General features: G+C 43.2%; 1 protein-coding gene across 11 annotated transcripts in view; it reads right to left on the bottom strand.

Annotated features, from left to right (window-relative positions):
• Positions 1-13,486, bottom strand: part of wnk1b (WNK lysine deficient protein kinase 1b) — a 94,187-nt gene that overhangs the window by 19,402 nt on the left and 61,299 nt on the right. For 6 of the 11 annotated variants that reach the window (XM_047574617.1, XM_047574620.1, XM_047574618.1 and 3 more), the window contains exons 12-21: positions 7,627-9,075; positions 5,500-5,574; positions 4,818-4,892; positions 3,097-3,387; positions 2,297-2,367; positions 1,972-2,146; positions 1,688-1,804; positions 1,050-1,160; positions 825-876; positions 525-662 (exon numbers count right to left, since the gene is read on the bottom strand). In XM_047574617.1, coding sequence (XP_047430573.1) covers positions 525-662; positions 825-876; positions 1,050-1,160; positions 1,688-1,804; positions 1,972-2,146; positions 2,297-2,367; positions 3,097-3,387; positions 4,818-4,892; positions 5,500-5,574; positions 7,627-9,075 — 2,554 coding nt within the window. The remainder of the gene's footprint in view (positions 1-524; positions 663-824; positions 877-1,049; positions 1,161-1,687; positions 1,805-1,971; positions 2,147-2,296; positions 2,368-3,096; positions 3,388-4,817; positions 4,893-5,499; positions 5,575-7,626; positions 9,076-13,486) is intronic. The other 5 variants (XM_047574615.1, XM_047574623.1, XM_047574619.1 and 2 more) reach the window with 5 other exon arrangements.

The following is a 13,486-nucleotide window of genomic DNA, read 5'->3' on the forward strand; positions in this document are numbered from 1 at the left end:
TCTGAGCGGTTAGCCTGTTAGCTCAATAGCAGCTTACTTGTTAGTAAGTGTTGTATTAGCATAACTTGTGAGGCTGTGGAGTTCCGCCAACTTTTCTCCACTGCTATGCCTCACTCTAACACGCCACGCCATAGACATTTTAAGACTTTTTAAGACCCCGCGGATACCCTGTCTTAAGTGACAAGAGGCAGAAAAAAGCTGCGAATGAAACAAAAGTCGCGAAAGTAAATAAAAACCCCCCCCTAAATCACAGAGATGTTGATTTTCACTGGATTAGCATTATCAGAGGACCTCTGTGACACAAGAATTGTGGTAGGTAATTTGCAGTGTAGTTTTTTTTTATCCCATGCAAATAGATGGAAGTACATGATTATTTACCATTTCTATTCTAATGTTGTACCAGAAGGTCATTTTATTAACTTTTTGTTATTGGCATTTCCCCAAAAACAAACACCATCAAAATATTAATATACACATGTATTATTTGGAAAAACAACTGAATTGCACACAAAGACAGTCCTTACCTGCTTCAACAGAAAGTGTGGGGCCAGAAGGAGAAGTGGGAAACATTTGCTCCTTCAGCCTTGCTTCAGGTACAGGACTAACAATGAACTTCCGGCCTGCTGAATGGACCACTTGTGCTGCTGCACTGGGAGCGATTCCTGAGAAATAAGGAGTGCCTTGTTATTTATTAATCTCTGACAGAATGTGCTTATGCAAATTATCATGCTGTGTTGCATCTTGTCGGCTGAAAAAAGGTTACGTAATTCATGTAGAAGTTCCTGCGCCACCTTGTTGTGCCTGGCATATTTTGCATTTCTTACCCGGCATGGGCGCAGATATCGCAGGAATCTCCTGTTCTGTGTTGCCTGCCATCTGAAGATCATTAAGACAACATGTTGTAAACACTGAAAGATCAACTGGGAAAGACATTACAGTAGATGGCTATCATCGCAGGAAAGGAGATTTTAGATTTTGCTCTTAAAGGTAACAAAGGACAGAAAGAGGAAATGAAATAAAGAATCTGTAATGTATTTATTTCTGTTTACCTGGCTGTTTGTGTCTCTTTCCAGACCCTTCTCATCAGCGTTCTCTATCACCTCTCTGACCTGCTCAATGAATGACTCCCTCTCGCTCTCCAGGATAAACTCACTCTGGACCTGGTCACAAACACATTGTAAAAAAAGATTAGATTAGAATTAGATACATATTTATTTGAGTAAAATGGTGCGGGAGAGATTTTGCTTTGTGTGGGAGTCTGATGAGGACGCTCTCCATTAAGGTTCAAGGACTTGAACCTAGCGATTATGTGTAGTTGAGTGGTTTTCAGAAAGGTGGCATGTAAAACATAGTCAGGATTCAATAAACGGGTACTGAGCAGGATTCGCAGTCCGACTGTTGGATGGTCGGACACATTTCGAAGGGGGTGCATAACTTTATGACCCACCGCCAATAAGATTAAATTATTTTAACCTTATTATATATTTGTGGCATCACTGTTTCCCTGAAGAGACGGTTTATAAATGCTCTACTGGGAGGACAGCTTTTCATACTGTCTTCTAGTGCATCCAGATGTCACGACAGAACATTTTGGAATCTAGTTCTGAGACCATAAACCAGCTCTTAAGGTATTAACCTGCTTGGAGAACACAAAATGAAATGTGGGTGTGAAGAGCAGTGTGGCTACCATGATTTGGGCAATCTCCTCTGGGTTGTCTCCATCTAGGTCAAATCTAAAGGTCACCATCTTCCTGTTGTGGGTCTCCAGCTGACACTCTGCCACCCTGTCTCCGCGGTTGGATATCTAAATGTAAGTACAACAAACATATATATAGAGAGAAAAGAAAATACAATCAGAAAGAAGGAGAAGGGTCTGAACATCTGTTACTGTAAATACAACGCAAAGAAAGAGGATCGATTGCTTAATGACAACAATTAAAGAATTTATTTATTTGTAGGATGTGCTATTACGTTGAGAACATTGAGCTTGGCCTTAGAAGTCTTCTCATGGCGCGATCGACTCCGTACAGAACGCCTCTGATGTCGCTTAGTGGAGCGTCCCTCGTGACGACCTCCTCCTCCTCCTCCACCTCCTCCTCCTGCTCCTTCATTGCCGTCACTCAGACCTGAGGTCTCAGAGTGGCCGCTAGGGGAGAAACAGAGGCAAAATGTGGCAAGAGAGACACAAAAGTAAATTGGAGCAGAGTGGGAGAAAATGTCACAAAGATTAAATTTGATTAAGAAAATTGGATTTTATTTGAGGAATGTGGCGTCAGTATGCGTGCGTATGTATCACCTCTCGATAGATAAAGGACCTTGGGGCGGCTGCAGCTGGGACTGTGACAGCTCTGAAGACTGTGAGGCCGACTGAAACACAAACGCACGAAAATGATCGCAACGCGTGCGTAGAGCGTACGTGACCACCAACAATAGTCGGCATTTGAGGTAAGGAAACTAACACTGCGGGGAAAGCATGAAATATAAGCAATGTGTAGCAAAAGTAAAGGAGCAAGCTAACTAGATTACAAGACAAGAACTCAATTGAATTAAAGAGAACATGAAACAAACAAAGCAAGGAGACGGAATGTGATCTCTCCAACTATTCAAACAACCCCTGTCTTATACAAATGACTTCAGCACTACACGCATGGGATAAGTATTACCTGGGGACATCATGTGATTTAGAAATTACCTCCCTACCTCTGTGTTTCATAATTAAGCTCAAATTTACTGACATTATCCCCGGTTATGAAGTCTCTGCTACTTTCCACTTCAACTCCACTACATGCCAAAGGCAATATTGAGCCCTTTGTACCTCTGCACTTGCCCTTGAGTAAATGTTTTTGTGCTGCACTCAAACCAAGCCACACACACTATTGAAGGAAATACACTATTGCTACTGATAAATCAGCTAGACATTATACATTAGCCATCAGAAAAGCTGCTTATCATCCCATCATCCATTCAGTTCAATACAGTTCCCAAAGTGGGTTCCACCAGGTAAAACGTCAAAGCAATGATTACAATAACTCCAATTCATGCCAAAATGTCTTTTCTGACATCTACTCAGTGGGTATGACTGCCCATAACCAGTACCTGGGGAAGGGCTTCCACGGGAGGGTCAGGTGGAGCGGCGACTACACTGATGATTGGCACCACGGTGGCCAAGGGCTGAGGCACAGGCGTGGGCACGGGAAGAGAAGAAGGAGGAGGAGGAGGAGGAGGTGGAGTTGGAGGAGGAAGGGAAACAATAGCAGGCGCCACCCCAACGGGGATAGGCAGAGGAGAGGGATGGGAGGCCACGACTGCTGTCGGCACGGTAACGGGAATAGATGGAGACGGCAGGGTCGCCAAGGGGACGGTAGGGTTTGACGGGGTTACACCGGGCTGAGAGGGTCCAAGAAAATAGAAAGGGAAAAGAAGGGAGAGTGTCGATAAGGCAAGAGGGTGAGTCGGGGGGGAGGATGAGGAGGTAAGTAAGTGAACCTAGCAGGTGATCGGGTGCGTCAAGTATGGACAGTCGACCGGCCTGGTGATGGGACAGTGAGCTACGGCCGGTCTTTACATCACAAGTGGAACGCAGCCAAGGCAGTCTGTTAGTCTCGTGAGTCTGGATCTGTACCGACCAACGTGACAAAATCATGCTAAAATAAAGAAAAAGCAGTCCACCGCTCACAACACATCACTGACACGTCCGACTACGAGACCCGCAACCAAACGCTACACACACAGCGGATCTATTGGTGACAACATCTCAAGCTCTGGAGACAATCAACAAACCTCGTGACAGATCAACTGTGTAAATCACTCCCATGCAACCACAAAACAAAACTCTACAGACAATGTGCAGTGTGTGGTTTTCAAGGTGGGAGATGAGCAAGCAAATTCTTTTCACAATGCAGATGGACAACAGCAGCACAGATCAAGATCCAAGGAATTGATTTTGAAAAAAGTCAAAATTTGGAAAAAAAATTGACAAATATATATATATCTCCCGCACAATTTATGTGTCGCTTTTTGCGTTGATTTACCCATCTTCATTTCAGTAAAATTTGCTCACATATTTGCGATCTACGCTTCGGATCAGATGGTTAGTAGCGGCATGAAGGATGAGCACAGGAAAAACTATCGAAGGCAGAGCTATTTTCAAAAGGTACAAACAGGTGTTATTCGGTCTATGGTTTAATGTCAAACACAGTTCAGAATTAAATCACAATGACACACTGAAATACACACATGCAAACACACACACAGTACACAAGGCCACGCACTTGCACGTACACAACCGAACACAACAGTACCTGAACCAGAGCTAGGTGAGCAGCTTGGTACAGAAGATAAAGGTGTTCTATACTAGGGGATGGACTGAGGTCACACACCTACAAACATCACATACGAACGTATGACCGAACCACACAAGCACACACACACACGTGACGGACAAATATACAAAACACGGGAACAAACCCAGTAGTAAACACAGGCAGCATGCCCATGAGCAAGAATGGAAAGAAAAAGAGAAGACACGAACTGAGCTGACGAACAGTTTTAAGTGAAAAGGCAACACGTGCATGCAACAGTAACACAACTTTTGAGTGTGTGTGGGGAAAATGCAGGCAAGACAATTCTTTGAAACTAACTCTGACGTGAATTCACAAAGACTGTAACGAGCACAACTGCTAAATGTATAAAGATTAAGTGTAGGTGAAGATGTGTGTTGCTCGAGATAAGAGCACAGAGAATAAGTGCAGGCTTGGGTGCATGTAGTTTTTGCTTAGTAAGTCTTCATATATATATTTAAATTAAAAGTCCTTTACCTGTGCAGATGCCTGTGGGAGAGTTGTGTGTGTGGGGCTCTGAAGTGATGTGCTACTTTGACTAGATGACACAACCTGCAGAAGGACACATGTAGCGACAGAGAGTGCGTGAGAGGCAAGAGAGTAAGCAGAAGCAACACTAGAAATATCATTTGCTGGTTTGATAGTTGTAGTAAACGTATGCTATGCAGAGAATTTTGCAGAGCAGAGAGGCCACAGCGGACAGAATGAAGCATGTCTTTTGGAGGCTTTCACCAGTTCTGAACTTTACCCTAACACAATGCAGATATGGTTGTGTTTTAGAACATAATGCATCTCATTTCATTCTCAGTCATTTAACCGTCACCGCTCTTCTCTGTTGAGACGGGGACGAGAGGACAAGCCTGCGTGCTGCGGTCACCAAAGGGACCTCCAGAATGAAAGCATGTGTACTTATTTTGATATCAAATCTCTTATTATTCTTGTTAAATCATTAAGTTCATAGCAGTGGTTTGTGCTGGAACTTAATTCGAACTTGAGGCAGTGTCTGGGTTATTACTGAGTAATGTAAGGAACTACTCATGTATTTTGTCTTTACAGGTTGTGCAGATTAAGGGAAGAGCAGTATTTAACAAGACAAGTAATGAAAAGGGATGAACAGAAGACAAAAACGCACAAAACAACATGATTGTTGATTTCTTACCTGCTGGGAGGTTCCAGGAGGAGGTTGCTGGGCGCTGGCGGGGGGCGTTACCTGAGGGGTGGGGACCTGGACCTGCTGCTCAGGAAAAGATGAAGAGACAGGCAGAAAAATGGACAGAGGACATAAAACGGTGGAGGATGGAAGAGAGATTGGGGACAAGGAGAGAAGAAAGAAAAAATCAGAACATGTCCGTAGCTTCAAGGCTTCAAAAATATACATGAGTGCAAACACAAGGTAATGCGGCATTTCCTGTTTTTTTATTATTATTTATTTATTTTTTTCTTGTGTATGCACACATGCACACACATACACGTAACACACTAATCCCACGACAACAGCAAACCGACGCCTACTGTACGCATATACACACTGGTTTTTACAACAGCTCAGGCACAGTGCTGGGGTTAGACGGGGTGTAAGTAGCGTTTTAAACATGCAGGTCAGACTTTAAATGATTGGCAGTGATAATAAGTAGATGTTACACATGTAGTCACTGAAGCACAGTAGAAGCCTGACGAAGACTGACCCTAAACTTCGAACTATTCAGCTGAATTAGAAGATTTGACGCTAATTTCCTTCCTGAATACGTAAAATAATCCACAGGACGGCGGCCTACGAACTCCAATCTGTTAATGACTCAACCCTTAGAAGGCTGGATGCAACTCTATACTTGTCGTGAAGCTCCTGCACATAAGGTGTGGAGTAAACCTGCACAAGTATAGTATGTTGCACCAGGCGCATTACTAACTACCTTCCTCTAAAATTACAGGTAATGATGTTCACAAAACAGGAGCTGAATAAATAAAATGATATAAGATAAACTGACATGGAACCAAAATAGACAGAGAACAGAGAGTGAAGGATTTAAAAGAGAAAGACCAGTAATCACACGTGTCTCAAAGGAAAGACGGAGAAAGTGTAGAGGACACTGATGATATCAGCGTTCTAAGGGTTTAAAGCTTCAGATTCAGCTGTGACCTTTGAACCCTGCGTGGGATGTTGATTTTTTCAGCCCGAGTGGGGAATGACAACATAATATGCTAAAATGGAGAACTTTAGCATGTACAACAACGAAACAACGGAGAGAATCTAAAATATACAAATGAATTTCTGTCTGCACGGTTACACTGCTCAGTTCGTCTAAGCCCCCGCAGGTTTGTTGTATGTTTCTGTGCGTTTGTCCGCACAAATCCGCAAAGTCGTAGTCGGCCTGATAGAATATTGAATATTCGTGACGTGCTATTTAACGCACTGGGTGTATGTCTAGAATATTTTTTAAGATTTGAAGATGATCAGGACCGAACGTGACTTTGGATTTGTACGAGCAGAACTTCCGAGTATACCGCGGATACGGTATACCTGCACAAACGCACATTTCTCATATACAGTCATATATGAACATACAGACAAATTATTACTTACTGACCAAAAAAATAAATAAATAAATAAATAAAAATCAAATACACAACATAAACACAGAACAAAAGGGGCTTAGACTTTTTTGCTCATGAAGCTTTCACACCAGAGAGGGTCTCAAAGAAGACCTTCATTTTTTTTTTTAAAGTAATCTTGTTCTTAGTCTCTCCCAGGTGTGCTCACTGGGTCGTTTCTTTAAGCCATTATCTTATTTTTATAAATGGCTCTTCTGTGAGGCACCTCAAAGAATGAATAACGTGAGACATTATGAAGGTAAACGGTGAGACTCTCTCTGTGGTGCTGATATGACTGGAGGGGGTTAAAATCACAACCGAAGGCTACATGATGACAAATAAGCATCAGCTGGGACACCTGGGTTGGTAGGGGGGAAAAAAACAAAAAAAAAAAACAATGGAGATTTATATAAGAGCCTCTGGGTCAGATTACTAATATAATTTAATGCAGCTACTTTTGGTAGATGCATTTTACTTGACGGATTTCATTTTTTCATTTATCTTTGCTCAGCTTCCAACTAAAGATCCTAAAGGATCAAGAACAGTATAAAAACCTGTTGCTGTATATACTGAACTTGCAGTCAATCAAAGAGACATATGTCCCTCGGTCAAAAAGTCACACAAAAGTAACTTCGGCATTTAAACTAGTAAACTGACCCAGAGGCGTGGGGGTATTCTTAAGGTCTAAACTCTGTACCAGCGTGGGGTTAGCGGCCTGCATAGCCAGTAATGACTCATGGTATGTCATGTCTGGCTGGGCTGGTACCACGCCTCCGTGCCGGGCCCAGGCACTCTGCATCAGAGACTCCAGCTGAGTTGATGACGCTCCCCCAATCGGCTGCTCAGAGGACAGGGTTGGGGGGAGGAAGTTCTGCACCGAGGGCGGATGACCCTGGGGATCTATGTGAAGCACTCCGCCTGATGACTCGTAGAGCGCGGCAGGGGACGTGCGAGGGATGGACTGAGCCGCTGAGGAGTCAAACGGCGCAAGAAGAGGTGGGGGAGGCGGTGACTGAAACTCTCCCGCATCAGAGGAGGTCAGAGAGTCACTGGAGGGCTCTGGGCTTCTGTCCTTTACGGTTAAACCGGCGTGATGAAGGAGGAGACTTCCAGGAGGTAAGGGGAGCTCAGGGCTGATGTAACTGTACAGCTCTTCTGTCACCGGCTGGAGACGGCTGTATGTGCCTGAGCCGCCCGATCCCGTCCCGGTGTTGTCCTCTAGAGGGAGGTCCATGGAGCTCCTTCGGGCTCGGTACAGTCTGGACGCCAGAAGGCTCGGGTCTCCTGCGGCGGCTGCAGCTGCGGCGGCTGCTGCTAAATGAAACTCAAAGACACTTCCGGTAGGCGGTGGGCCGTCAGCCATGACCGGAGGTGCCGAAATGGGGAAGGAGGACGAAGAACAGTGCTGTGGAGGATAGCATCCCTCAGAAGATGAAGACGAAACAGGGCAACCGGTGGACACACTCATGGGGGGTAAGGGCGGAGGCAATGGGCTATGTGCACTCATTCTTTGTATGATGTGTGGGTGCAAGAACCCTGGTTGAGATGGAGGACCAGGATCAAAACCCAAACTAGCAGCTGCAGCTGCTGCATGTCTCTGCTGATGGAAAGTCAAGTGGCTAAGCTGGTGTGCAGTCATCGGGTATCCTCCATGGCCATAGGCCATTGCTTCATAATGGTCCAGTAAGGCAGCTTGATTTAGACTTAACCTCCTCACTGCTTCCTCATGCTCGGCTCTCAAGTCTTTATAGCCGTACAAACTTGGGTCGGACTGTCCTGGGAGATGCAGGGGTTCCCCAACGCCAAATCTTTGAGCAGCTGCTGCAAAACTAGGACTGACCATAAACAGAGGTGGAGTCTCGACACTTTCCATCCCAGAAAAGGGGTGGAGGCTGCTCCCATAGCGGGGGTAAGCAGGCTGGAAGTGTCGGGTGTGAGCCTCGAGAATGGAAGTGCTCTTGCGTCTCTGGGTGTTGTAGGCTTTCGGAGGCGCAGTGGGAGGAGGCGAGAAGGAAATGGGGCGCTCGGGGATGGAGGGGAAGAAAATAGTTGGGGGGTCGGGGAGAGTGGGGAGATTGATGCTCCCTCCTCCTCCTCCTCCTCCTGTGCTCGATCCTCCACTGAAGGGGTGTTGCACTGAATGCTGCTGTGACAATGAGATACAATGGATTTAAAAATGAGAGAATGGCAAAGAACCACAGCAAAGGCCCACATGAAATGGAGGAAAACAGAGAGTTTCAAAAAGACCATAATATCTCAAAATAACACCAACAGAACCAACAGAAAAGGTGATGTGAACATATATATATATATATAAATATATATATATATATAAAATCAAAATTACAGTGGCTTGCAGTAGTCTTCAAACCGCTTGAACTTTTCCACAAATAAATATATTTTATTGAAATTTTATGTGAAAGGCCAACGCAAAGTGGCTCACAATAATGTTGTGAAGCACGGAGAAAATGATACATGATATTAAATTCTTTTACAAATAAATTCAGGCAACCAGCTGCCTTCAGATGCCTGATGGTTGCTGAATGAAGATCAATGACCAAACGGCATCATGAAGTCCAGCGAACACACCAGCCATGTCAGGGATAAAGATGTGGAGAAAATGAACGCAGGGTGAGTCTATAAAAAGATTTCTCAACGTCTGAACATCACCCAGAGCCCTCTTTCAATCCATCATCTGGAAATGGAAAGAGTATGGCACAACTGCAAACCTACAAAGACACGGCCGTCCACCTAAGCTTACAGGCCGAACAAGGAGCGCACTGATCAGAGATGCAGCCAAGGGGCACATGGTGACTCTGGATGAACTGCAGAGATCCACAACTATTGGCCGTTAAGTGCACAAATCTGGCCTTTATGGAAGAGTGGCAAGAAGAAAGTCATTGTTAAAAGAAAACCATAAGAAGTCCAGTTGCCAGAAGTCATGTTAAGGACACAGCAAATATGTGGAAGAAGGTGCTCTGGTCACATGAGAAGAAAATTGAACTTTTTGGCCTAAATGCAAAACGCTATGTGTGGCACCATCCCCACTGTCAAACATGGCGGCGGCAGCATCATGCTCTCAGGGTGCTTCTCTTCAGCAGGGACAAGGAAGATGGAAGGAGCCAAATACAGGGCAATCTTCTGCAAAATCTGACTGAATTTGAGTTGTTCTGTACTTCACAGTTGTGTGCCCATTTGTGTTGACCTTTCATATATAATTCCAATGAAATTAATATTTATGTTTGTGGTAAAACGTGACAAAATGTGGAAAATTTCAAGGGGTATGAACAATTTCCCAAGCCACTGTATGTAGTTAAGAGAGGAATCAACTTTGAAGCTGCAAAATGGAGTGATGAAACGTGTAATGAAGAGATACGAAGATGGTTACAATAGACAGAACACACCGATATACCACCAAAGAAAGACAAACTACGAAAAAACGAGCTCACAAGTGGACAGAAGGTGAAATATTAAATGCAAAGAGAAGACGGATGAAATGGCTAGCTCTACGTTGGACAATAACCCGATGCATCTGCAATCAGGAAAACTGTCTCTTATTACAACAGGGAAATGATGACATCCTAACTATACATTTGCAACATGCAATTTGAACTGTGGTCTATCTAGGGGAATACATTCAAATCTATTTCATAGACAAGACACCTGAATAGAAAGAAAACAATTTCCTGAAACCTTCCAGAGAGATATGTGATAAATCCTCACGCTAATCTGATAGTTATCAAATCCTTTTCATACCTTTTCCTCAATATTTTTAATTTTTTTGGAGGTGAAATTACCAGTTTTTCAGACAGCAGATGCATAATATATTAGACATTTGCACTACGAAAGATGGTTAAGGCTCAGGCCAGACAGTCTGTGTTTTTAACTTGAGCACATGGTGTCCTACTAGAGGGAGGGAGAGAGCTTTAAAGAGAGATGGATGTGGAGAATGGCAAACTCAGAGATGAGAATTAAGTTTTAAGATAAGATGTGAAATCTAGGATGAATCTAGACCCTTTAAACGCCATTACAGAAATGGGTATGCTGTTTTTTCTGCAAGTTTAATAATACAAAAATCATTTTAAAGGCTAATGTTTTAGCTCAGTTCACAGAGTTTTAACTATCTTTGCTAAAATACTTGATTGATAAAGATTACTGACAACTATATGCAGTACAGGAGGTTGAGAAGGCTGCAGTGCTACTAAACCAGCTCAGGGTATGTACGTGACGTCACAGCTAGCGAAGTCTCCATGGTTACGGCCACTGAGTAGCAAAACGTGACAGTTTAGCATGAATTTTAGCAACATTAGCTTGAATTATAGACTCTAATGCCATTTAAACTGAAAAACTAAATAAAAAAATGGGAAAGAGCTCCGGAAAAACAAAGAAAAGAGAAGTACAGAAGAACAACTGGAATCGAGGCACCAAAACCAGGTGTTGTGGTTCATATTTTGTGTCAGGTAATTTTAATTTACGCTGTATGTTTTTTGATGAAGTCATACCTTATGTTACTTCTTAAGTTACGTCCCGGAAGGCTGTCAGATAAGTTTGTGGATGTTGATCCTTTTAACGTCGGGTCGGACGATATGGGTATTATATGGCTAACGCTACTTCTCGGTGAAGCTCCTAGCGTTAGCATCTTTTATTTGGGTACACTTATCATAACTGAAGTTAACTAAAACTAACTTAAACTAACTGAAACTGAGGCTAATCCACTTACGGCTCATTGTCGAGTCCAATTGTCCATAGTTTGATCTGATAATCCACATTTTTCCCGGTCTCGCTGTATTTACTGACGCATTCCACTGTTTTTGCCACTCGGGGGGCGTGGCCTCAGTGACGTCAATGCACACCCTCATCTGGCATACATCATCAACAATACACTGGTGCAACTGTGCTGATGCAGCTTGAGTAGTACAAACTGTATCCTTATCAGTCATCTGTGTCATTCATGTTTACTCATAAAATTGTTTCTCTCTCTCCCTTCCTCTATGGTTCTCACCAACACTCTGGTCTCTGGGGACTATATTTGTGAACCTACGGGGGTGGAGAACAGGGCAGGCAGGCTGGCCCTCCGCTGCATGCCCCTGGGCAGAGAGGGGGCAGAGTGAATCGGTAGGACCGTCTCCAGGGCCTTGGAGAGGCGCCCAGCGAACGTGTCCACCTCAGCCGAGGGAGGTTTGCAGGGGGAGGTGGCGTTGTAGGAAGATGAGGAGGACAATTCTGGAGGTGGTGTGGTGGGCTGTTTTGGAGGGACGGCCAGGGGCGAGGGAACGTGAGAAAAGGAGTAGGAGGAAGGGGGGACGCAAATAGACATGCTACGACTTCGACGGCAGCGCAACGCAGGCTGACAGTCAGGGAGGGGTGATGGAAGAGGAGGGGGACCGACATGGAAAACAAACAGAAATAAACAGACTAAAACAGAGAACAGAGTAGTAACAAGACAGAAAACAAACAAAATCAAACATAATGATAAAGAAAGTAGTTAAATGTAACATTTGCAATTACAATGGAGTGAAACCTTTACATGAGATCTGTCAGAAATATACAGCATAACAAATGTCATGTAACTTAAATGGACAAAAAGACAAATAAAAGACAAAACCATCATTCAGGTCAATAAAATAGGAAACAAACACATCACATAAAAGGGAAGAATGATTATGCAAAATAAATTATTAATCATTTTTAAGATAATGAATCAGTTGGTGAACAAACTGAGTGACGGCTGTTTTAAACCTGCCATCAGATGAGCTTTTAGTTGCAAATTCAGTCTATTAGCAACTACTTCGTTGGATCCATTCACGGGAAACAAGACTATGGTTAAACCAAGGATGAGTGGTAAATATATCCTATCTCCCAACATTTTTGTTCTGTTTTTGTGTTGCTAAAATCAAACTCAAAATGAGAATATAATTACCAAAACAAAAAAAACAATAAAAACTTCTCAACTTCCACATTGATGATGTTATTTTTGTGTTGTTTCCCTTTAAATAGAGGGTTTAAATAAAATAATAACACCATGTGTGAAATCTCAAATACATCTGAAAATTGTATCTATTTAAAATGAATAGTTTCCACTCATTCTGTGAGCCCCGCATAGAAAACATTTCAGGGTTGATGTGCGTCCAAAGTATGAATTAATAAAACAGGTTTTAAATAATTAGAGCAAACAAAATGAGAAACAATTATAGCGAAAGTGTGTACGTAATGGAGACTGAATAAACAACTCATGGATCTGTACATCAGGGAGGCATTCCACACATATATGGATCTGGATCTTGTTGTGGCAAACAGATAAAGGAGGATTGGAAGACAGACAAAGATAACTGATAAAATAGCAGGAATGAGGGAAAAATAGGTGCATAACCTCTTAGGAGGTGAAGAAATAATGACTGGCAGATATCTCAGATGAAGTAGAACGGACAGTGAATGACATACTGGTGTCCTGACTAACTAAAGTTACTGACTAACGGACGAGACATCTTTGTGTGTTTTACCTTCACAATTGTTTAAATAGCTTTCTTTTTGACGTCTGAAAGTTTTTTCCATCTGTG

This window comes from Mugil cephalus, chromosome 22 (assembly GCF_022458985.1).
Source record: "Mugil cephalus isolate CIBA_MC_2020 chromosome 22, CIBA_Mcephalus_1.1, whole genome shotgun sequence".
In the NCBI taxonomy this organism is placed as follows: Eukaryota; Metazoa; Chordata; class Actinopteri; order Mugiliformes; family Mugilidae; genus Mugil; species Mugil cephalus.